General features: G+C 53.4%; 1 protein-coding gene and 1 long non-coding RNA gene across 6 annotated transcripts in view; one reads left to right on the forward strand and one right to left on the reverse strand.

The window, feature by feature from the left end:
• Window positions 1–6,638: 6,638 nt before the first annotated feature.
• LOC140616157 (uncharacterized) lies at window positions 6,639–17,143 on the forward strand. The gene is made up of 3 exons (XR_012016689.1): window positions 6,639–7,164; window positions 9,280–9,353; window positions 16,836–17,143. It is a non-coding gene; the product is annotated as an uncharacterized lncRNA (long non-coding RNA).
• Window positions 17,144–17,207: 64 nt separating this feature from the next.
• Window positions 17,208–24,654, reverse strand: part of GPR55 (G protein-coupled receptor 55) — a 68,456-nt gene continuing 61,009 nt past the window's right edge. For 3 of the 5 annotated variants that reach the window (XM_072796643.1, XM_072796645.1, XM_072796642.1), the window contains exon 2: window positions 17,208–22,727. In XM_072796643.1, the coding sequence (XP_072652744.1) occupies window positions 21,754–22,727 (974 nt within the window). In that variant the 3' untranslated portion in view covers window positions 17,208–21,753. Of the gene's footprint in view, window positions 22,728–23,373; window positions 23,465–24,259; window positions 24,390–24,654 lie in introns of those variants that run through there. The other 2 variants (XM_072796646.1, XM_072796647.1) reach the window with 2 other exon arrangements.

Genomic DNA, 24,654 nt, shown 5'->3' on the forward strand with positions numbered 1-24,654 from the left:
CTCAATCCAGGGTCTCCAGCATCACACCCCAAGCTGCAAGTGGCACTAAACTGCTGCACCACCAGGGCTGCCCTTCTGTTGAGGTTTTAATGGACTTGTGTTGAATCTATATATCCACTGGAGGAGAACTAAGATAGTTATACTGAGTGTCTTACTCTATGAATATGGTATTTCAAAAACTTATTTGGATCTTCAATCTCTTCCAATACAACACAATTTTATACTTTTCTCAGAAGTCTCACAAATCTTTCATTAGGTTGATTCCTGGGTCTCTTATATTTGTTGTTATAGTAATTATACCTCTTTGTCACTTATGTACAGAAATGTAATTTGTTTTTGAGTATTGATTCAATGAACTTGCCGAGATGTCTTCCTTATTAAGACATTATCTGAGGATTCTTCTGTGTTTTCTACCTGGGCCAGTGTATTGATTATGGACAGATTTTGTTTCTTCCATTCAGAGAATTGAAACATTTCTTTTTTTTCTTTTTTAAAGATTTTATTTATTTATTCATGAGAGACACACACACAGAGAGAGAGAAATTGGCTGCCCAATTTCTTTTTCTTATCTTGCCTCACTGTATAGGAGTGCTCATATCATAGTAATAGTCATAAATCTTTTTTTTGAGATTTTATTTATTGATTCATGAGAGACACATAGAGAGAAGCAGAGACACGGGCAGAGGGAGAAGCAGGCTCCCCACAGGGAGCCCAATTCAGGACTCAAACCCTGGACTTCAGGATCATGCCCTAAGCCAAAGGCAGGCACTAAACCGCTGAGCCATCCAGGGGTCCCTTGTCCTTGATTCTTAAAGGGAATTCACCTTGAATACCATTTTTGCTATCGATATTGGGAGAATACTCTTTTTGAAGTTAATTGAAGAAGTGGTCCTCAATTCCTACTTCACATTTTTAATCAAGATGCATGTTAAATTCTTTTATCAAATGTTTTTTCCTGTGCTTACCAATATGATCATATATTTTTCCTCTTCTGTTAATGTGCTGTATAACATTAATAACTGATTTAGTCATGATGTACTATCCTCTTTCTACACTATTGGATTCTGTTTGCTAATATTTCATTTAGGAGGTATTGATATATGTTTACCAGTAAGGCTGATGTATAATTTTCCTTTCTCATGCTCTTCTTGTCAGGCTCTAGCGTTGATCATTCACTGGTCTCATAGAACGAGTTGGGGAGATTGGTTTTATGATTTTGTGTTGTTTCAGTTTAATAATACCCCACCTTTTTAAGTGTGAACAAGCCCTCTTGTATCAATAATGGAAGAATTTGATAAGAATCAAATTTTAAAATTCCAGAAACTTCACTGCTAGGAATCTACCATATGGATATACTCAAAAAAGTATACAGAAAAAATACATGTGCAGGACACTTATTGTTGTAATAGCAAGAAACTGAAAACAAAAGTCCCTCGATTAGGGACTTACTTTTTTTTAAATGAAGTATTTTTTTTTTTTTGCCATTATAAAGAGTGAGGTAGATCTATTTGTGCTGATGTGTAAAGTTCTCCAAGATCTATAATTAGGGTAAAGCAGATGGCAGAGTGAGAATATATATCCCATTAGTGAATTTTCTAAAAGATGGCTCTATGGATGTGCATATCCTATTTCCGGAAGGATATTCAAAGCCAAGTAACACCAGTTACCTCTGGACAGCAGGGAGGTGTAGGACTTTATATCCTTCCATGTCAGGAAGATGTATTCTTTTTATAATTTAAGCATGTGTGAGTGTGTATATATATACACACACCCTACAGCTGGGATGGGGATGGGCCCGCTGGTCGAGGAGAGACCCTCATGGTCAGCCAACTGCACACAGTTTCACCCGTCTCCCCTCTGGCTCTCAAGGCCTGTCACCCCTCCTAGAAAGCAATCCCTGTATTAGGCCCAGGTTTGGCCTGAAGAACAGAGTGGCTGGAAATGTTAAGTTGACACATATAGGAAGCTCTGTAACCTCGCGCAAGTGTCACTATGGAAACAGAGCCTGGGCGGTCTCCATGGAAACCCTTCTCAGCCTTCTGCCTGAAGAAGTTACCACCCACTGGTGTTGAAGTCTTACTTAGCAGGGACCTCAGAGCTTCAGCAAATGCTTAGGGAGGAACCGATGGACAGGTCCCTGCCCAGCCCAGGGATGTCTGGTGGGCTCTGGGTACCACTAAGCTGCCTGCCCAAGAAAGACACCGAGGCCATCGCCCAGGGGAGTGCTCTTATGTGGAGGCAAGGCATAGCACATATGGCACCCCAGGCAGTGTATGCTGTGTCCCCAGATGGAAATGGGGTCTGTGTCTGGAGGGCCAGGGCATCTGGACTCCTCTAGTGGCCACTGGTGGGGCTGGACAGAGGCTAATACTATCTTGGGGCTCCAACCTACCCCTCTGTAGAATGCAGAGTTTGAACTAAGTCATTCCGAAGGTCTTTTCCAGCTTACAGACATGCTTTGCATGTGGCCTGGCAGCATGGGGCTCAGAGGACGGCAACCAAGCAATGACCAGTCAGCCTTCCTGGGGATTCCTCTGAGCTTTGAACAGTGAGGAGGGAAGGCCAGGTGAGGGAAAAGGCAGTAGGGAAGGGAAGTCCACCCTCCATGGGCCAGAAGACTCAGTGTAGTGGGATACAGCTTTTGGCCCTTCTGGGGCCGGGGGAGGACTGTGACTTTAACCAGCACCCTCATCCAACACATACTGAGTAAGGGCCCCCTATGTTCAAGGGTACGCCTAGGGCTCACTGATTTACTTGGCTCATTTCCTGCATTATCTCTGGGTGAGTTTGAATTCCATAGCCCAAAACTCAGGCCTGCAAAAAGGTATTTCTATTTTTCTATAAAAATCTATTTTGTTTTGTTTTTTAAAAATATTTTATTTGAGACAGAGACAGCTCCAGTGGTGGGGAGGGGCAGAGGGAGAAGGAGAAGCAGACACCCCGCTGAGCAGGGAGCCCGACATGGGGCTCATCCCAGGACCCTGAGATCATAAACCAAGCTGAAGGCAGTTGCTTAACTGACTGAGCCACCCAGGCGCCCCATAATAAGCTACTTTGTACAACAATCTAGTTTTCAAATTTGTCCTGGTGGCAGAAGATGTAATCTTGTAACTTTGGGGGTAAGCTCAGCCATTATTAGTTCACTTTCAATGAAGAGTTCACTCTCTTTGTAAAATATTAATTTTGGCCCCACACCCTACCCCCGCCCCCCAGGGCCCAGCAATAGAACCATGTTCCTGTATTTGAGGTCTTCCCACCAACACGGTCAGCTGGAGACCGCAGCTCTCTCCTTGTCTAATTGCTAGAGTGGCAACTGTGCGGGATGGGGACAGCGAAGATCACGTCGCCCAGCATCGGGGGGCAGAGAGGTGATGGCATCCTCCCCAAGGCCCCGTAGCCTACCTTCCACCCCGGACACCGTGTCACCTCCCAATCACCGATGACTGCAGCAGTTTCTCCAGCCCCCCAGGCATTCTCTGGGCCACCCAGGGCCCTGTCAATAAATCCCTTTCTGGCTCAGTTAGCTAGAGCCCTTCCTGCTGCTTGTGAGCCAGGGTGGTTGAGCAAGAGAGCCTTGGGGGATATTGTCAGAGAATGACTTCAGGACGCCTGGGTGGCTCAGGTGGTTAAGCCTCTGCCTTCATCCTGGGGTCCTGGGATGGAGCCCCACCTTGGGCTCCCTGCTCAGGCTGGAGCCTGCTTCTCCTGCTCCCTCTGCTTGTGGTCTCTGGGTCATTCTCTCTCTGCCAAATAAATAAAATCTTTTTTTTTTTAAGATTTTATTTATTTATTCATGAGGGACACAGAGAGAGAGAGAGGCAGAGATACAGGCAGAGGGAGAAACAGGCTCCATGCAAGAAGCCCGACATGGGACTCGATCTCTGGACCCCAGGATCCCACCCTGGGCCAAAGGCAGGTGCTAAACCGCTGAGCCACCCAGGGATCCCCTAAATAAAATCTTTTTTAAAAAAGGAAAGAAAACAATTTCATTCTTTCCTCCCCACTTCCTTCTCAAACCTGCTCAGTGGGGTTGGCTCTCCCCCCACCTTGGGTGACATCTAAGGAAGATTTCATGGTTTTTTTGGGTCAATCCAAGATAAGAAAAATTCCTTGGGTCATTTTTACGACAAAAATCCGATTCCGGTAATTACGGTGTCTAGTTCTGAAAAAGAACCCAGATTCCAAAGTTCATTTGAAGCTGAAGCTGCTCCTTCTGCCATCTGGGCAGCCTGCAGCCGGGGAGGAGAGCTTGGCCAGCTCCGGCTCCACCGGCTGCCTGGTGCTCCCACGCTGCCCCTCCCTCGCAGGCCGCCCAGGGGTGAGGGCTTGGGGCAGGGGCACCTGTGGGAGTCTTCGGCCCCACCCCCATCTCACGTCTCACTGCAACTCAGTGCAGGTGAACGCACCGCCAGCTCAGGTCTCCTCGGGCTGGAGCTAAGCAACCCCGACCAGCTACCAGAACTTTCCCACATCCTTTGATGCCACCGGCTCCCACAGTGTGGGCCTTTCCTGGCACAGCATCCCTGCTGGCTCTGTGCTCCGAGCCCTCAGCTCCAGCCACAGCCTGTCACCAGAGCTCCCTCAGGAGCCTGTCACACACTGGGTCCTCAGGGCAAGCCCTTCCCCCTCCGGCCACCTGCAAATAGCGGGGCACCCCTATCAAGCTCTCCAGGAATCTTATGGAAGCCCTCCCCAGCCCCCACCCAGGCAAAAGACAGAGGCCTAGCTCCAGGACTCTGACCATTCTCTCTCTAGAAGTGTTCTGCTCAATTAGCAAAGCCACAGTGGGGGATAGGCGCAAGGTGCAGGATCGGTTTGGGGTCACCTCCTCTGCAAGTCCTTTTTTTCAGTATGTGTGCCAGTGGGCACAATCCGTCTCTGCTCAGGTCCCCAAGGGCTGCTAACAGGTCTCCGTGGAGCTAACCTCCCATGATGGGGGGGAGGGGGGCCAGAGGACCCAGACCCCCTGGATGACCTTACGTTAAGGTTACGTTAACATCCCTCTGACTGTTTTTCCTGCCTCACCTTATGGGATCTTCATCTACACTTGGATGGCATGCGTGGGAGGGGGGAGCTGATAAAACCTCCTTGGTTTACTTAGCCCTCAGACCTTGCAGGCTCCCCTGTGGGCATCCCAGGCAGTGGGCTCTCTAGCTGAGGAGGGCTGGGACAATGGATCTGACCCGAGGCCAGTTCCTTGCACCCCCGGGCTGGGCTGGGGGTTCCGGGAGCAAGGGAGGAGGAATGTTCTCATGCCCTGGGCTACTGGGAACTGAGAACCAAATTGCATCCCAGGCGTGAAAGGAGGTCTGAGCAGCCCCGTCTGAGCCTCAAGCTCAGAGCCCCAGATGACATCAACATGGGCAATAATGCAGCCCTGGGGGCTGGCCGTAAGAGAGAGGAGCCTGGGCTACCAGAGCTGGGTTTGAATCCCACTGCTGCCACTTACTGGCTGTGTGATTGCTTTGGTTCTCTGTTGCTGCATAATAAATGCTCCAAAGCCTGTGGCTGAAAATAGCAAGCATTTGCTCAAGTTTTTGCAGTTTGGGCAGGGCTCAGTGGGGACAGCTTGTTTTCGCTTTATGTGTCATCAGCTGAGTGGTCTTTAGGGAGGCAAGAAGATCCACCGCTTAGAGAACTTCTTATCAGTTCAGAGCATGGCAGGGCCAGTCCATTTCCTCCAGATGGGCCTCTCCCCTTGACTGCTTGGGCTTCCCCACATCACAGGGGCTGGGCTCCAACCAGCAGAGGAAGCAAAAGCTGCCAGACCTTCTTAATGCCTGGGCTTGGAGGCCCCGGCACACCATTTTTTCATTCTATTGGTCAAAGCGGTTATGGGCTTAACCCAGATTCAGAAAGAGAGGGCACGAGCTCCACCTCTCGAGGCGAGGGATGGCAAGCACGGACAGGGAGGGGCACAATTGTTTGGGGCCATCTTCAGATACCAGCTACTGTGGTAACAGGGAACTTGAGCAAGTTACTTCATCTCTCCTCATCTCAGTTTCCCCGTCTGGAAACTGGGGATAATATCTATCCCCACTTGGCTGTTGGTAGGCTTAAGAAGTTCTCAGTTGAGCTCATAACGGTTGGAGGAATGTATCAGAAGAGCTGAGAGCTCAAGGGAATTTGGGGTGAGTATGAGACAGTCGGGAGGAGAGAAAGAAGTGGTGACACGTGGCTCTGAGGGGAGAGACCAGCCCCCACTGGCCCTCTGCCTGGGCAGCTGGGCAAAGGAAGAAGCTCTTTAGCACAGCCAGGGCAGGTGTGCAGGAGTCCTGGCTGGGAACTTCCTGTGGGAAGCAGCGGGTGCCGCAGTGACCCATCCTGGGGGACCCTCTGGCCTGTCTGGATTGAGGGCGTTGGAAGCAGTGGGCAGCAATGTGATGGAAACCGGGGAATTGTAATTTGGAAGCGGGGCAGCCGTAACCAGTTACCAGTTCGGGAAGCAAGAGTCCTTTCTTCCCATTTCACAAGAGATGGAAAAACCTGATTCTCTGGGTGTTCAGAAATGTCCAGGTCATGGGGGGGCAGGGCAGGCCTGGGCTATGGAGACTGGCGGGGTGGGGGGGGCTGTCGTCTGGAGGTGGAGGGAGTGAGATGCAGCCTGTTTCAGGAGCACCCCCTTCTCCCAGATGTCACAGGGCGTCCTGGCCCCTGGCCCCCCGGGTGCACCCACCTTCCAGGCCTGCCATGTGGATGGAGCCCGGTGCCCACCCAGGTCGTTTCTACCCCACGCGAACCCCTCACAAAAGAGCTGCCCCACACAGCCTGCCCAGCTGGCTCCAGAGACCCCCCCAGCAGGGCCCGGGCTCCCCATTCTGACCCATGGTTACCCGGGAGACTGCTGTCACCGAGGATCCCCGGGCCAGGCTTTGCTGAACAGGGACTGTGCGCCTCTGAGACCAGGAAAGATTCCAGCTGGATCTTCTCCGACGCTCTAGCCTGTTGCCGTTGCTGGTAATAAAACTTGCATTTACCAGAACTGGGCCAAACGAGGTGGAAAGAACAGTATTTGGGTGACTTGCCCCAAGTCCCAGGGCTTCGGTGGCCCCCCTGGGACAGCCCAGAGCCCGAGGGCACTCAGGAGAGCTGTTTTCCACCAGCTTCACAGGGCAGCCACATGGCCACCCCGCCCGGGGGTGAGGGCGGACGAGGGGACCGCAGGTGAGAACACTCCTGGCTGGCTGTCCTGGGGAGGCCAGAGCCCCGAGGAGCCCCCCCCCCCACCACCTCCACCCCCGGCTCGGCACAGACAGGGTCATCACAGTGTTCCTAGCTGTTAAGAGAAGTTTCTTTGCACGGCATTCAGCTTTCCCCGGCTACAGGCTGGGATGGAACCGAAAAGGAGATGTGAGGAGGTGAGGTCAGGAGGTGAGGTCAGTCCTTCACGCAGCAAATGGTTTGGAGGCCAGCTGCGTGCTGGGCCCCGTCCAGGGGATGGGGAGAGACGAGCGGGACACGGGCCCTGCCCTCTGGGAGCACGCACGGGGACACGGGGGTGGGAGGCCGTGAACAAGAGGAGGCTTTGCCTCCCAGAGCTCACGTCTAGCGGGAGGGAACAATCGAGAAGTGATGGGACAGTGCGCCGAGCCGCGAGGGGGAAGCCCGGGGTGCCGCGGGGGAGCTATGTGTTGGGCTTATATTCAAAGTCACAGAGCGCCACTAAGGCTCAATGTCTCATAGTGTCGTGACCACCCCCCCACCCCCACCCAGTGTCCCTCTTTCCACCTCTCTTTTTCACCTTGGCCAACTTCCCATCAGACTACAGAAGCCTTGACCATCCTGCACAGGGAGATGGTGACCAAGGCCCACAAACAGCCACCAAGGGTCACCTTCTCCTCACCCGGCCTTGAGGCCAAAGGGATGGAACCCAGTACTTGGGCATCACGACTTCTGGCTCCGGCACGGAGAGGAAGGCTGGGGTTTGAGCAGGATGCGGTGGGATGAGCAGAGCACCGGGTGAGAACAAGTCCTCCTGCCTCCCTCCAGCTGTGGGCTGGGCCTGGGCAGATCCTGGGTCTCTCCAGATGTCCTGGCATCCATCTGCTTCCCAACCCTGCAGATCCTTTGGCAAAATTTCAAACCTAGCTGTTTAGTCTTCGGACCCCCAGCGCCACACCTAAGTGCTCTGTTTTAGGATTTATCTGCTCCAGGCAAGAAAATAAGCAACTGAGATTTCATGCCTTCTTTTAGCTTAACTCCGCATTTGCTGTGCGACCTTCTAAGACCACTCTGGGTTCCACGGAGAGGAGCTCATTTTGCCCTTTGCTTTTGTGGGAGCTAAGGACTTGGTTCTCACTTGTCACAGTGGACCTTCCTCAACCCAGTGACCGCCCCAGCCCCGGTCATCTCTTTGTGCAAATGGTGGTCAGCCCTGGTCTCTGCTTCAGTGGGAGGCTGGAGCCTTGCTGGCCTGGAGAAGGACCCTGGTGGCTCTAGTTGATCCAACCCCACACTCTCAAGTCCCCTCTGCATCAGACCCATCCGTGTGCCACTTTGGACCTCGCTCACTTATCTTCGGGCCATTGGCCACCAGCTGCAGCCACTGCTGAGACCACACCTGTGTGTGCACTCGGGTGGCCTCACCCACGCACAATTCAGCAGCCTCTGGCTCAGGCCATGCACCTCCTGCTTCTGGGGTTTCCCTGGACATTAGGGAAGGAGACGTTGCATCCACCCATCTCCACGGGGAAGTCCAGGCAGTTAACAACTGCCAGGGAACCAACGTGAGATGGAGGCTGTGAACAAATTCTCCTTCTCTCCTCTGAAGGACTATGCTGAGAATCAGTGATTTGTATGGCTTCTCAGGATGGCCCCATGAGACTGAGCAACCCCTCAGGTTTGTTACCAAGCCACGGCCAGCTCCATGCTGCTCTCTGGAACTGGCTTGTCCTCCTCCCTGCAGCACCCCCTTTCCCTCTCTCCTGCTCCAAGGGGCCACCCTCCCTAACAAAGGAGTGTCACTTGAGCCTTTGTTCCTGCTCTGCTTTCCAAGGAGCCCAAACCAAGTCATCTTGATTTCCTGTCCAGAGTTCCTCTTCCACTCCACAGGCTGCTTGGTGCCACGATGGGCTCCCCACGTGCCCCCTCTGAGGTGGGCACAGGCCCCAGGCTGGCTGATCACACCTCATCCCCCGCCACCGAAACTGGCTCAGGAATAGCTTTGTGACCGCCTCTGAGTTTTCACCGGTATTGACATTTGGACCCTAGGGACCTCGTACACCAATAAAATCACTGCCTTCCTTCTTCCCTACCAGCGATGGGTTCCTTCTCTTTCAGGGCAGACCAGCTGGACTCCGGCTCCCAGGAAGCCTTTCTTCATCAGCCCGAAGAGATCTCCACTGCTCCATTCGGTAACATCCAGCATCCCTACCGCACTGGCCTCTCCGGCCCCCTGGCTACCATCATCGGGCACTGCCTTGCTCTTGTACCCGGTTGTCTGAATCTGTTGCTCTTACGTAGGCTCTTATACGTGTGAGTGTTTCTGTTGGGCGCGCAGCTCCACACAGCCACCCATGGTGGATTAATTGGCCAAAATCCTTCTCCTTAGAAAAAGCTGTTCAACATAACGTGAAAGAATTGTCCACCTTTGCCCAAGACTTTCCAGCTTCTGCACTGAGCATCCCAGGTCCTGGGAAGCCCACAGGCCTGAGCGAACTGGCACAGCTGGGCACCCTGCCCAATGGGCAGGAGTCTAAGAAGGGTGCTCCTTCTAAAGCAAGGGGCTCCGAGTGTACAGATTCAGCAAAGAGCCATTCATTTATTCATGTAACACCATTTACTGAGCTCCTACTATATGTGGGCACTCGGCTAAGTTTTGGGAATCCAAGTGTGAATAAGACCAAAGTTCTGTTTTCAAGGTTTATAACTCTGTGCAGAGGTCAGGAAATGTTTTTTGCAAAAGGCAAAATTGGAAATATTGTGGCTTCACAGACCCTACAGGCTCTGTTGTAACTACTCGACTCTGTGGCTGTAGCTCGAAAGCAGCCACAGAGTACAGACGGGAGTGACTGTTCCAATAAGACAGGCCCCCGCTGGAGGGAGCGGCTCCATAGGGGGCCGTGTCATGCGCTTGGGTGGCCCCATGGCGCCCCTGCCCTGGTTGACCCTATCAGTGGGGAGTGCCTGACCCCCCAGGCGGCCCATCCTCAGGATGCCAGCCATCAACACACATGGACTGGCCAACAGAGACAGTGGCCATTGGGAGGGGCGGTGGTAGCAGGAGACAGAGCTGAAAGGCTGGAAGGAGAGATCAGAGTCAGTAAACTTTCTAGAAATTTCCAACCCTTTCAAGCACTGAGCCCTGTTCCAGGCCCTGTGAGGCCCACCCAGGGAGGCCTTGTGGTACGTCTGTCCAGGGCTCTCGGTGGCCTTGCAATGGAGCTGAGAGTCCTGTTGCCTTTATTTCCACACACATCCAGACATGCTTTGCTTTCCTTCCCTCTCACCCTCCTTCCCTCCTTCCTTATTCAACAACGCAATAATTTTTAGTCAATTTATAAAATTGTGTACTTAGCATCATCATCTGCTTTTCTCGAAGGGATCCAAGTGAGTTCCCTGCAGCCAAAGACCCTCATAGGCCTCAGTTCCATGTGAGAAGCTAGAAATTCATGGGGACACATAGGAAGGGGCCTCACGGGAGCTGGGGGGGTCAGGTCTGGGTCAGGCACCCAGAGAAATGTGTGTCTAAGCCGAGACCTGAGGACAGTGAGAATCCCTGGAAGTCGTGGGGAAGGGGGAGATTCCTGTCACTTCTTTGACCTTCAGAGGGCAGCTGCCAGGTGCCAAATGCGGACCCGGGCCGCCTATGGGGTCATAGCATAGCCGGAACACTGCCGATGCTGCTGGCAAGCACCCGGTGAACTCAGCAGCTTCCTGTTCCTACACTTCTTCCTGTGGAGACCACCCTGGTCTCTGGGGACCGGGCCGTTGGAGGTCTCCTCACCCCCACGTCAGACTTCTGCTTCCCGGACCCCAGAAAAGGGAAGAATCTGTGCCTGTCCCTCCCGGGCAATCCATGGTCACTGTGCGGTTTCCACCACCCCAGAGGGTTTTTTGCCAAAAAAAAAAAAAAAAAAAAAAAATCCTGATCCAGTGTTTCCCAAGGAAATGGGAATAAAGGTGAGATTATCCCAAAGGGCTTACCCTTGTAGCCCTAAGGCTTGTGGGAGGGGTGTGTCCAAAGATACCTCTTTCCCATCCCGCATCAGAGAGGGAACCTCCTCGTCCCACTTGCACCCAGAGCACCCCCATCCCCACTCCCCACCATCAGCCTTTCTTCTTCTGGAGCAGGAAAGCTCATTTCCCTAACAGAAGGGTTCTTCGTTGCCTGCAAGAGAAACCAACCTGAGCTAACCCAAGTAAATAGGTGCAGCTCCAAGCTGCAGATGAGTTGCTGAGGGCACCCCTGTGGGTGGCTGTACCCACATGAGGCCTCCCTCTAGCCTCCCTCCAGGATAGAGAGCTGATGGCAGCTGGTGATGATCCCTAGCAAGGGATAGGCCCTTGGGGCACTCAGCTGTGGCAGGGAAGCAGGCATTAGCCCAGACATCTGCTTCCACATTCCATTTGCTTCCATATCCCATTAGAAGAATCTGGATTTGCTCCATCTACCCAGACCTGGATTTCTCCAGGAATCGTGGGCTCATGCCATCTGTGCCCAAACCCAAGGCAACCCTGAGTATGAGGCATCTCCCACTTGGCCATTAAGAAGATGCACATGGGTTGCCTGGGTGATTCATTCAGTTAAGCATCTGGTTTCGGCTCAGGTCTTGATCTTGGGGTCCTGGAGTGAGCCCCGCATCTTTGGGCTCCCCGCTCAGCAGAGAGTCTGCTTGCCCTTCTCTCTCTGCTCCTCCTACTGCTCGTGCTCTCTCTCAAATAAATAAATAAAATCTTAAAAAAAATGTACAATAAAAATAAATCATTCTTCCAAATGAGAAGATTCACTTGAATATCCCAACTCTGAGGATATGCAGGCAACTATTCAAATGTCTCTTGTAGTGGTTCATGTGTGTTTGTTTTTAAATATCTATTTGGATTCCATGGGAAGAGGTAAGTAATACATTAATTTGGAAATGTTGCTCATTTCTGCTTTCACCTTTTATGGAACTTTTTTTTTTTAAGATTTTCTTTATTTATTCATGATAGACACAGAGAGAGAGAGAGAGAGAGAGAGAGAGAGAGGCAGAGACACAGGCAGAGGGAGAAGCAGGCTCCATGCAGGGAGCCCGACACAGGACTCGATCCCAGGACTCCAGGATCAGGCCCTGGGCTGAAGGTGGCGCTAAGCCACTGAGCCACCCGGGGCTGCCCTATGGAACATTTTTATCTCAACTTCTCACCAGGACATCAGGTGTCTTTGTCTTCCTCATCCCTTGGGCCACAGTTTAGGTCACCAGGGATTTCCAGGGCACATGACCTACCCTCAAGTCTCAGTTACTCAAGTTCAGCATTTTTTTGAATCTCCGTGTGATGCTCTCACCAGAAATTTTATCCCAAGCCACAAGCGCCCTTTCCCATCGCGTTGGGGGTTTAGAGTTGTTATCTGAACTTTAGGAGAAATGGGACCTTATTTGTCAGTGGTGATATGAGACATACCAGTTGCCCCAGCATTACTATCACCTCCAGCAAGGGCAGCCGAGGCTCCCTCACCCAGCTGGGGAGGAGGGGCTTGGGGCAGGACTCCAGCTTTCTGTTGTCTCCAGCAGGTGGCTGCTATAGGGCCCCGGATGCAGGGAGAGCCAAGCTTCCAATTGCCTCTGGGTTGAAGCAAGGGCTGGGGCCGTGGTGGTGTCTGCAGCTGTCAATCGCCAGGCATTTACGGGCTCTGCTGTGTGCCCAGCCTGTGCCAGGCACACGAGAGTGGAAAGATGACGTGAGCCCTCGCTGTGAGCCCCGATTAGGAAGGACCTGTTCTATTTAGAGCTCCTGGAGGGACCAATGAGGCAGAGGCGGGCAGGTGGGCTTGCACTTACCTCTGCTGGGAGGCAGAGGGGTCATGCTCTGAGGGCACAGGGTCTGTGGAGAGCCCTGGGGGGGCCTCCAGAGGACAGGTTAGGGCACTGAGACCCAGAGCGCTGCTGTGGAAAGAGCACTCACCTGGGAATCAGGAAGCAGGAGCCCCTCATACCTCGTACCTCCGTTTTACATGTTTCCACACTGTGAAGCAGCTCCCTTTGCAGGCAGGTCCTGGACATACCTATCACTAGTCCCAGGTCCTCAGCATTATGGGGGTGATGTCGCCCTCCCTTTGCTCTCCAAACAGAAGGGCTTGTGACCCTGGCACTCCCCACCACACTCCTAGAAGTCTCCGGGGAAACTGCATGATTCTCCCTCTTAGCCCTGGTCCTACAAGTTCAGTGGGGCTGAGCCCACATGGGAAATCTCCCCGCTTCCTTCCTCCCACAAAGGACGACTGTCACAAGGCTACTGAGTGTGCGGAACTTTATGGAAAGCCAAGGGTAAAGGACACAGATCACAATACACAGAAATTTATTATTTTTTTAAAGATTTAATTTATTTATTCACAAGAGACACACAGAGAGGCAGAGACATAGGCAGAAGGAGGGGCAAGCTCCCTGCAGGGAGCCTGATGTGGGACTTGATCCCAGGACCCCGGGATCATGACTTGAGCCAAAAGCAGATGCTCAACCACTGAGCAACCCAGGCACCCCAATACGCAGAAATTTAAAATGCACCCAAGCCCCATCCTCTGCCAAGGGATCGCTCATTTGCCTTGTGGAGCCTCCTCTCCAGGTTTCCTGATTCCAGATACCCCAGAGCCTTGGGAGTCAGCCTCACCTGTGTAGGTTCTTGGTTGCAACTTTAGATGCTTGGGGGGTGGGTGGGTGGCTATGTCCAAAAGTGTCTCCCCCACCCCTGCTTTCTTGTTTGAATTACAGCTTTCTCCCAGTGTCATTGCAAATGTCCCAAGACAGAAAAACCATATGGCCAAGTACTTATACCAGGAGTAATGACTCCCGAGGGCAGATGATGAAGAGCAGAATGAGGACGGATGGCCTGGGGGGGGGGGGGGAGCAGCGGGGGGGGGGGGAGCGGGGCGCTGGAGTTGGGAGTGAGAGGTAGGGAAACAATTCACAATCGTGCCAAAGACTAAATCTGCTGGTGTGATGGGAACTTGGAGGTGCTTTATGGCACGACAGTAATGTGCCCTCGAGAACTTTTACAGAAGTTTAGGCAAAGTCATTCCCTGAGAGTGGAACTCATTATGTCAACACATCGGAGGAATGGTAATCGTAATAAAATATACACAACAGGAGGACAGTGATGTAACTGGTATGACTCGCTTCACCAACTTAGATTACAAATGTGTTTACCTTTCTTTTTTCACCCAAATTCACTGGGCGGAGTAAGGAGGGTCGCCCCGAGTTTCCCAAACCCAAGGGTCCTTCTTAGCCCAAAGAGGAGGTCAGCTTGGCCTCCTGACCCCGGGAGAAGCGGGGTCCCAGGAGCCCACGGCTGCTGTTGCTCCCTGCTGTCACCAGGGGTCACTGTTGAAGCTTGAGGCACAGAGGACGCTGCTGCCCCAAGGCTGGGATGCCCTTCGGGATCTAGGTTCAGGTTTATGGCCCTTTATAGTCCACTTCCCCACAACCTGCCTTCAGTTCCTAAAGCATCACGGGGGGGGGGGGGGGGGGGGGGCGGGGATTGGCAGTGGGGGCAGGGTGGCAGGATGGGAAGAGACCAAGCATCAGCCACATTCCCATTCCCTGCCGGCCTCAGCCCTCCCCCTTTGAAATGAGAACAGCCTGTCAGGCTCCCCGCTTTACTCAGGGTGACTCACTTTGAGGGCCTCACCATAGCACACCTGAACAAGCCAGCCCGACTCTGCATCTCAGAGATCAGGAGTGGGGATGTGGGTGTCTCTGCTTTCAGAACGCCCCAGAGAGCCTCACCCTAGAGTGCCGCACCCCAGCCGGGGGCACACCAGCTTCTGCTGAGCCCCGCTGCCCACAACCCCATGAGGAAAAGGATGGCACCCTGGTGGCCCCCAGTTTGCATAACCAAGAGGGCACACAGATGCTCCTTCTCCGGAGGAAGAACACCTGTCTCCAGGTATCCTTAGGTCTGCCCAAACCTGGGTTCCTAACCTGGAGGTCAGGAGTGGAACTCAGAGGAGTCGTGAACTGGCTGGGGAAAACCATTGCCTATTTATTTTCACTGATCGTTAGTCGAAACCAGTATTTCCTTCTATTGCGTGAGTGGGTATCACACCACAGCAGTGGAGACAGTCCCTGGGACCTGGCCATCAGCAGAAGTCACAGCAAATTTCACATCACACCACAGCTGCTGCAGAAATTTCCAAATATTGTTTCAGCTCAGCTCATCACTAATTCGAAATTATGATAGTTGTTAAGCAAGTAACAGAACCTCTCATGCGAGGCCTGAATACAGAAGCACGCTTGCTGCCGTATCACAATTTTTAAATTTCAGTAACTGTATTTCAATATTTTAGGTTTCCTTTATGATCCTACGTGTTTTACTTTGTGCATTTAAAATTGCTATGTTGGGCAGTCTGGGTGGCTCAGCGGTTTAGCGCTGCCTTCAGCCCAGGGAGTGATTCTGGGGTCCCGGGATCGAGTCCCACGTCGGGCTCCCTGCACGGAGCCTGCTTCTCCCTCTGCCTATGTCTCTGCCTCTCTCTCTGTGTCTCTCATGAATAAATAAATAGAATCTTTAAATAAAATAAAATAAAACTGCTATGTTGCGGGGGCTCCTGGGTGGCTCAGTTCGTTGGGTATCGGAGTCTTGATTTTTGCTCCAGTCCTAACCTCAGGCTCCTGGGATCCAGCCCCACATGGGGGGCTCTGCGCTCAGCAGGGAGTTGGCTTGAGATTCTTTCTCACGCCTTCTGCTCCTCCCCCTGCTGGCGTGCTCTCTCTCTCTCTCTCTCTCTAAAATAAATAAATAAATCTGAAAAACAACAAAAAACAAAAAACCCACAAATCTGTTATCCTGGGGGAAGCCCACAAACCTCTCCAGACTGCAGGAGGAACCCATGACACAAAGTTGATCAGAGACCTGTGACCTACATAGACAGCAACTAGCCACAACTTCTTTTTCTTTCTTTCCTTTTTTCTTTTTTAAGGGAACTCACCACAATTCTAATTTCATTCTAATTCAAAGTAATTTCAATTATAATTCTTTTTTTTTTTTAAAGATTTATTTATTTATTTATGATAGACAGAGAGAGAGGGGGGCACAGAGACAGGAGGAGGGAGAAGCAGGCTCCATGCCGGGAGCCTGATGTGGGACTCGATCCCGGGACTCCAGGATCGCACCCCAGGCCAAAGGCAGGCGCTAAACCACTGAGCCACCCAGGGATCCCCTTCAATTATAATTCTAAATTGATTCTACTTATGGAGTCCTTGCCAGTGCCGGACATTTCCCATGGGTTGTTGCGTCCTAGGCACAGCAGGAGCATGGCACACTGCGCGGGGTGACTGGGCCATGGGCCTATAGGGTCAGGGTTGAAGCAAGCAGTCAGCCTTGACCTTTTGACCCAGCTCCTGAGCTTTCCTCCTTCTCCCAGCCTTGGGAGCCCGGGGTTGAGTGTGGCTCAGGGCTGTGGCCAGTTTCAGCCACGGGAAGGAGGTAGTGCTGGGGAGTCCAGCCTTCAGCCCATGGGGGTGGCCGTGCCCTGCTCTGATCCCACAGGCACCAAGCCACCTTCAACCCCCACAGGGTGACCCCTTGGATAAGCCTGACTGGGACCCCAGTGTCACAGCCTTGCAGGGAGAACAGAGCACCCCTCCCCCTGCCGTGATGACCACATGCTCCATGGCTGACAAGCTTCCACCTTTCTTTCCCAGGTGCTGCCCCAGGCTGCCGGCTGCCAAGCCTCCTGTCCCCCCGTTTGCACATCTGCTCATGCTGGGCCCTGCACGACACCCCATCACTTCCAGGGAAGATTTTCCAGGTCACACATGCCCTCTGCCATCCTTCTAGGTCTTTCCTGCTCCCTGACCCTCTGGTCTCCCTTCCTCCTTCCTCCCTTTCTGAAGTAATCGATTCTTTCTTGGAACAGCTGCTCCCACTTTGAGCCCCAGGGACTTTCCCAAATACTTTCCTTTTTGAAGGGGGATTTTGGTAAATAACATTTCTTCAATTTCTCAAACAACTCATTGCTAAATTGGGTCCCGTCTTAGTTCTGGCTGCTATTACATAACACCATAGACAGGGGATTCAACAACAAGCATTTATTTCTCCACAGTTCTGGAGGCTGGAGGTCCGAGATCAGGGTGCCCGCACGGTCGGGTTCTGGGGAGAGCCCTCACTCTGTTCACAGACTGTGATTCCTCGCTGTGTTGTCACGTGGCAGGACGTGCAAGGAGCTCTCTGGGGTGTCTTTTTTTATACAAGCCCTGATCCCACTCCCGGGAGCTCCACCTTCATGACCTAATCACCCCCAAAAGGCCCCACTTCCTAATACCATCCTACTGGAGGTGAGGATCTCAACATGTAAATTTGGGGAGGATGTGAACATTGATGGAGTCCATAACAGGCCCCAAGTCCCCTACCTGAGGGAGGTGGGAGCCCTGGGAGGCCCTGCATGCACTCCTTCTTGGAATCAGTGTCGCTCATTCACGCGTCACTGGCACTGTGGCTTTTTGGCTGGTCCCCTGTACCGTCCAGCTCCCCGAAGCTGTGGACCAGGAGTTGAGCGCTGAGAAAGCCCACCACCCAAGCCCACCCCCATCGGCCTGCCCCCTCGAGGTGGGGCTCTGCCCTGAGCACAGCGCTTGGACATCTCCAAGACACTTTGAGGCAAAGACACTGGGTCTGGCTTCTCGAGAGGCTCCACACTTAGGGACCACCGTCCCCAGCTGCCTCTGCTCCCAGGGACTTTCTCTACCTGCCCGTTTTGCATTCCTTCCCAGAGCAAGGCAATGCCCTCTGCCCTCTGGCTCGCCGCCCTGCCACAGGCTTGGCCTCTCCTTCTTGGGGCCAGCCACATACGCATCCCCGACCTCTCCTCCCAGAGCAGATCCAGCCGAGTAGCTGGTGTGAGCCGCTGACCCAGCGTTATGGCCACTGTCCTCTGGGTGGGCCTCTGGGTGAGGTGCACCCAAGCCCTCTCCGATGGGGACCTACTGCCTGGTGGTTCTGAGGTCCTCAGCGCAGGCCTGGGTTCTCCTCCTTCCGGGTTCTCCTCCCCAGGTGTTCCCTGGTCTCCTCCTGCCGGGTTCCCCGCATGCGCCCCCATCCTGCCCTCGTGCCACGCTCCGCTCTGCTGCACACACTGGACTCCCTCAGGGAGAGCAGAGCTCCGGCTGCCACTTCAAGTCCATGCCTGAGACTTACAAACCCGGCGGGGGGGGGGGGGGTGAAGCACAGCAAGGGGGTTCGAACCCGCCTCTGGAGGGGGCCGTTCCCAGAGCCCAGAGCCCAGCACGCCGGGGGGAGGGCGAGGTCTCCCCACCGATCTGGTGCCGCCCTGTAGTTCATAGGGCCTCTCTCTGCTCTCGGGGGAAGCCCCACCATCCCCTGATGGGGCTGTGGTTTGACCCTGGACCTCCCACACGATCATGGAGTTCCTGGACACGGTCTGTTCCCCAAGGCAGAGTCATTCCGTCTCAGATGCCCCATCCATGGGAATCGGCTTGGACCCCGCATCTCTGAATCCTGGACCACCAACATTCAGCCCAAGCCGAGTGCCGGGTCCCTGTCCTCAGTTCTGCAGGCCGCCAGCGGGCACACACTTATCTGTGCGCCATCACCTGCACGGTTGCCTCATCCCCGCTGTCCCCAGTGAAGAGGTCTCTTGCAGGGGAACAGATGCACTTTGCAGGGTTTGCGTGACAATAGGCGCCCCCCACCCCCCCAACCTCACAGTGGGGTGTCTGGGTTGCTGGCTCCAGTGATGGCCCCCAGAACAAAGGCTGGTGGAGGCTCTGGGTGAGCTCAGGGCCCCTCCACCAAGCAGAACCAATGTCGGGCTCTGAAGTGACAGTGCTTCACATCTCACCAGGCTGCAAGGGGCAGCGGGTCACCTGTGCTCCCCATCAACGTGCCACGTGGCCCTCCCGCAGTGGCCTTGTGAGGAGGACGCATCTTGCAGGCTCCTGGCCGGGACAGGATGCTCAGGCTCACGCTGGGCAGAGGGGCATCCATTTGTCCTTCCACTTCAAGCTCCACGGGTCCTCCTTGCCCTGCCACCCACATCCCCTCAAACGCCTCTTCATGGTTGTGCATCCCGGGGAGATGCACGAGGGAGGCCGGCTGCGGGTGGAGAAAAGCGAGAGGGGGCCACGATGGTAGTTGCAGGGGGTGCTTCCCCCCCAAAGTTCCACTCTTATGGGTCTTGAGGTCCCCTGCTTGCCCTCAGCAGCGGGGCTCTCATGGTGGCCTCAGCTGCCTTCCCTTGGCCCCGAGGGCACTGTCCACATCACTAGGGTCGGCGGCTCCGTGGGGGGTCTCCACCATCTCCTGCCTGTGTCCTTACCTGGAGACCGCCCCGCATAGCAGGCTCCCCTTTAGCCTCTGGTCTCCACAGTTACCTGCCAGCCCTCAGCCACTTCAAGCATCTTTGCAATTAGTGTTTATTTGTGGCAACTTGCGACAAGGCTGTTGTCTTCCTATTGCAAATGTCATCAGAACCCATAGCCAATGTAAAGCATTAATATACTGACTTTCAGCCTCACAGGGTCCCAGAGAGGGATTCAAGAGGAAGGCGCAGCTTGTGCACTAGCTTGTCCCCGGGGTTGGGGGTGGGGAGGCGCTGTCCCAAAGTAAGGTCAGTCCTGCCCCTCTAAGGACACAGCCCAGATGGGAGGTGGCTCCTGGGTCAGCAGGAGATGGCTGTCATATTGGTCTTCGTGGGCTGTCGTGACAAATACCATAGACTTTAACAACAGGACTTTCTCACTGTTCTAGGGGCCAGAAGGCTGCTGGCTCCTTGAAGGCCCAGTCTGTGGGGTGGGAGCCTCTGATCCTGGTTGGGATCACTCCTCCGCACCCATTTCCACCCCTGCATCGACACTTGCTTCCTCACCCTCACCTCCACCCGACCGCTGAGTTGGCTGTGGCAGAAACAGAGGTAGAGGGGCTCCTGCCCTTGGATGGCTCTGGGTGGAGCTGGGGATTCTCAAGCAGGAAGCAGCTCTGCCCTCCATCCTTCCTCCCCATCCGCCCACCGCTTCACAGGGCCCTGTGGCTGCAAGCCTGGGGTAATCGCCCAATCTCCTCCTCCTCCTCCGTCAGGGTTTTATCTAAACCACCCCGTTCCCCACCACGCAGCCACCCTACCTTCTGTCCATGACATGGGGGTGGAAGCCTCCCTCCCTACAGGTAGACAGTGGTTCTTTTCTTCCCAAAGACCATCCCCCCCCGCTTCTTTTCACATGAAGTCTTATCTCTTACATGTCATCCCACTCACTCCGTCTTGCAAAACCACCCCACAATTGATCCTTGTAATCATTTTACTCTCTGGAGCAGCTTGAGTCATCAGAAGGCTTTTCAGCTGTCACCACAGCTCCTCCTCAAGATCATCAGAGAAGCCCAGACCAAACCGTGATTCAATTGTTTACAGTCTCCAACGAGGAACTGCCAGGAGCTCTGTGTCATCGAGATGGTTCCTCCAAACCCTGGCTGGCTCATTCTCTCCCTCCCGGTCCCTGGAGAGGGACAGTTCTGTGGCCAGTGTCACCAGGCCAGCGCTCAGACAGGACTCAGGCGGGCAAGACGAGCACATGGTCTTTATCCTCCTCTGGCTGAACCAAATCAAGCCTGATTCTTTCTCATCGTTCTCAGTGAAACAGTCTAATGGACCATCTCCCAGTCTATTCAAGATAGCAAGTTGGTCACGTTCAGGAATTTCCCCCTCTCCTAGCCTTGTCTCCACGGCCTCTCTCCCCCCAAGGCCAGTGCTAGAGCTCCATGTAATGGACACCATGATAGCAGCGGGGGGGGGGGGGGTGGCTGTCCACTTCCAGCCCTTGGCCTGTTTCTTTCCTTCCCCAGGTGTGTCCTAGTCCCTTGTGGCCCCAGGTGTCACCAATGCCCTTCCACTCTGTCCCCACTGCTTCCACGAAGCATCTATATCTTTGCCACGGCCTGACTCACACCAGCTTCCCTCATCCTTCTGCAGCCTCCTCGTGAACACAAGAAGGTTTGGCTGGCCTTCTGTGCCTTTCTTTCCCATAGGAAACTTGGGGCTCTCTGTATAATCTTGCTCGGCTCCAATCACCCCCACTAGCTATGAGGTTAATGGCCACCAGAGCCAGAGAAGGGACTGGGAGGTGCCAGTCTACTCTACCCTGGGATTCCCAAACTAAAATAGGAGCTTGATACATCCCTACTGCTCCATCTCTGCCCAAACCTCCACGTACCATGACCAACCCTCTTGGTTCTCTCTCCTCATTCCTCTTTCTTCCTTTCCAGAATCTTTTAGTCTAACTAGAAGGATGAGGGGAGCTGGGAAACAGTCTTGCTCAGATGGCCTCACTCTTTTCTTCAATTCTTTTGCCTCATGCTTTTTGAACCTAGTAATAAAGAATTCACCTGGTTCTTGGGTCCTTCAGAGATTCCCAAATACCAAGTGATTTATGTCCAGTTGCCTGGGTGCTGGGGAATGGTCTTGGGAGCAAGATGGTGTTCTGGGAGCACCAAAAGGAAAAGCACACCAGGAGATGTGCCACATTCATCCACTACATCAGAAACCTCGGAACAGGATATCTGCTACTAGGATTTGGGGCTGGGGTTTCCTTCCCCTGGAGGGTCTTTCTCTCCTTAGGCCCTGCTGGTCATGGTGTCCTGGGGCACCAGCTGGACCCTGGAGGGCCGGTGGGCCATGATGTCCATGCGGAATTCTTTGATGACAAAGTAGTAGCAGAAGACATCTAGGCAGCAGTTGACGTTGGAGAAACACATGGACAATTGCAAAAACAAGCTAATGTTCTGCTTAGCTCTGCACTCCACGATGAAGCCATTCCGTACCAGGAACTGCAAGAAGAAACCCAGGTGGACCGGAAGAAAGGAGACCACAAAGACAGCCAGACTGGCTGCAATTGTCCAGATGCAGGCCTTCTGCTGGACCCAGTCCTGGGTGAGGCCCCGGCGACCTACCAGAATGTGAATGCTCCTGGAGGAACAGAAACCCATGACAGCCATGGGAAGGAGGAAGCCAAACACCTCAAGGGGAAAGAAGACCTGGGCGCTCCAGGTGCCATCGGACATGTTGTGGAAGCACGTGTATTTTTCCATCTTCCCATGGAAGCTGTAGATAGGGATGCTCCCGGCCCACACCAGGACCCAGATGGTGCAACAGATCCCGAAGATCTTCCTGGGCGACCGGAGGTGGCTGACCAGGAACGGGAACCGGATGGCCAAGAATCTATCCAGACTGATGAAGCAGATGGTGAAGACACTCCCGTACATGCTGATGAAGTAGAAGCACTCCACCAAGGTACAGAGGGAAGGAAGGGGGGCCCGCACGTTGGCCAGAGCCATCTTGAACGGAAGGGACAGCACCAGGAGCAGGTCAAAGATGGCCAGGTTGATCATGTAGATGGCGGTGGCGGCATAATCCGGCCACCTCCTCTTCCTCAGGAAGGTGCTGAAGCCTCGGATGGCCAGCAGGTTGAGGAGGAGGCCCAGGAGGAAGGTGGGGATGTGGACAGCCAACTGCACCGTCTTCATCAGCTCATCGACGTCACTGAAGGAGCAGTTCTGGCTTCTGTTTAGCTGCCAGCTCATGTTGTCTCCTACAACACCAAAGACAAGATTAGATAGGCTTCCTCTTGCTCTCCGCAAGTGACAGGCCCAGATGACTTTATCATACAGTCATTCGTGCCCACTAAGTAACAATTAGAAAATGCAAGAAAGATGATTGCCTCCAATCCTGCTGCCCAGATATAACCGCTGTTACCTTTTTATGGATATCATTCCAGACTCTCTCTCTCTTACACACATACTATTGCACACATGCGCTCGCACGTGCCTTTTTCTTTTACAAAAATGGAATTGTGTGTGAACATCTGTCCCTCTTCTTACAATCAGAACTCCTGTTGAGAGTAGTAACAATGACACAAGCCCTGACCCAAAATGGCTTAAGCAAAGGACAGAATTTTATACAACTGAAAACACAACTAGGGCAGGGTTGACCCAAGCTACAGCTTGATCAGGAATTCAAATGCTGTTTTGGGGACCCAGACCCTCCTTGCACACTGTCCCTCTGCTCTCCACCACCCACATCCAGGAAGGTGGGATAGAGTTGCCTCCACCCCTGCCCAAAGGGCTGGTCGCAGTCAGCATGTCACATTCCCTTGGATGCGGTGACTAGTTGTTCATTGATTCAGGGATGGACATTTGACCCAGCTGGAGGCATTGAAGAACAATGGCAACTCTTACTTGGGTTTCTAGAAAGGGGACTGGGGCTGTCTCAATGGCATCTGAAGCTGGAAAGACAAAAGGTCTGGAGATGCTGCAGCCTCTTGCTACCCTGGGGAGAAAACCAGACAGAAAATGGAGAAAAGCAGAAGAAAGGACATTCCCAGAGGGAATGAAATGAGGGCTGGAGGCCTCCACAGGGCAGAGAAAGGCCTTGGGGCAGGTGGACAATTAGAACTCGTCTCAAGGATAAGAGGGCCGGGGCTGCAGGTGTGGCTGCACAGGGAAGCCGGTTGCGAGCGGACAAGGCGGGATCATAGGGGATCATAGGTCAGGGCTTTCCATCAGGGTCCAAGGCGGGCCCTGACCAGGTCTCACTTAAGAGCTAGCCAGTCTGGGGGTGTGCAGGGCGGCTGCATGCCTCTCGAGATCTCTATTCTGTCGTGGGTAGCTGTCTTGAGTCAGGCTGCCGTAACAGAATATGTTGGACTGTGTAACTCATAAACAACAGAAATTTGTTTCTCACAGCCCTGGAGGCTGGAGGTCTGAGAGCAGGGTGCCAGCACGGTTGGGGGAGGGCCCTCATTCAGGGTGCAGACTGCCAACTTCTCTTTGCATCCTCACGTGGCAGAAAGAGAACCAGGGGGCTTTCCCATTCACAAGGACTCCCCGCTCATGACTGAATCACCTCCCAAAGGCCTCATCTCATAATACCACCACCTTGGCCAGTTGGATTTCTGCATATGAATTTGGGAAGGTGGAGGGGACACAAATATTCAATTTATAACAGCAGCCCTGGAGCAGATCAAACCCAGAAGACCTTTGACTCAGGCCTCCAGAACCAGTGCTGCTAAACAGAGAATTCAAATGTGACCCAAAATCCATGCCCCCACCCTCCACCACTCACGATGCAGATCTGCTGACTTGGTTGGTCTGCAGCACTGGGTGTGCCGGGTCCATGAGCATGCAGGGTTGCTGCAGAGGAGAGGCCAGTCACACTGGCCCACAGCCTGCTGGGTGCGCCTCTCCCACCCTCAGTGACTTCCTGCCAGCAGGCACTGGGGCCCAAAACATAGACGTGGCAGGGAGAAGGTGGCAACATAATAGTCTTTTCCCCCCGAGAATCCTGCACTAGTGACCAACACGCTTATCTGCTGAGCTCTGTTATTCTGCTGGTTTGTTTGTTTGTTTGTTTTTAAGATTTTATTTATTTATTCATGAGAGACACAGAAAGAGGCAGATTACATAGGCAGAGGGAGAAGCAGGCTCCCTGCAGGGACCCCCATGTGAGACTTGATCCCA

This window comes from Canis lupus, chromosome 24 (genome assembly GCF_048164855.1).
Source record: "Canis lupus baileyi chromosome 24, mCanLup2.hap1, whole genome shotgun sequence".
In the NCBI taxonomy this organism is placed as follows: domain Eukaryota; kingdom Metazoa; phylum Chordata; class Mammalia; order Carnivora; family Canidae; genus Canis; species Canis lupus.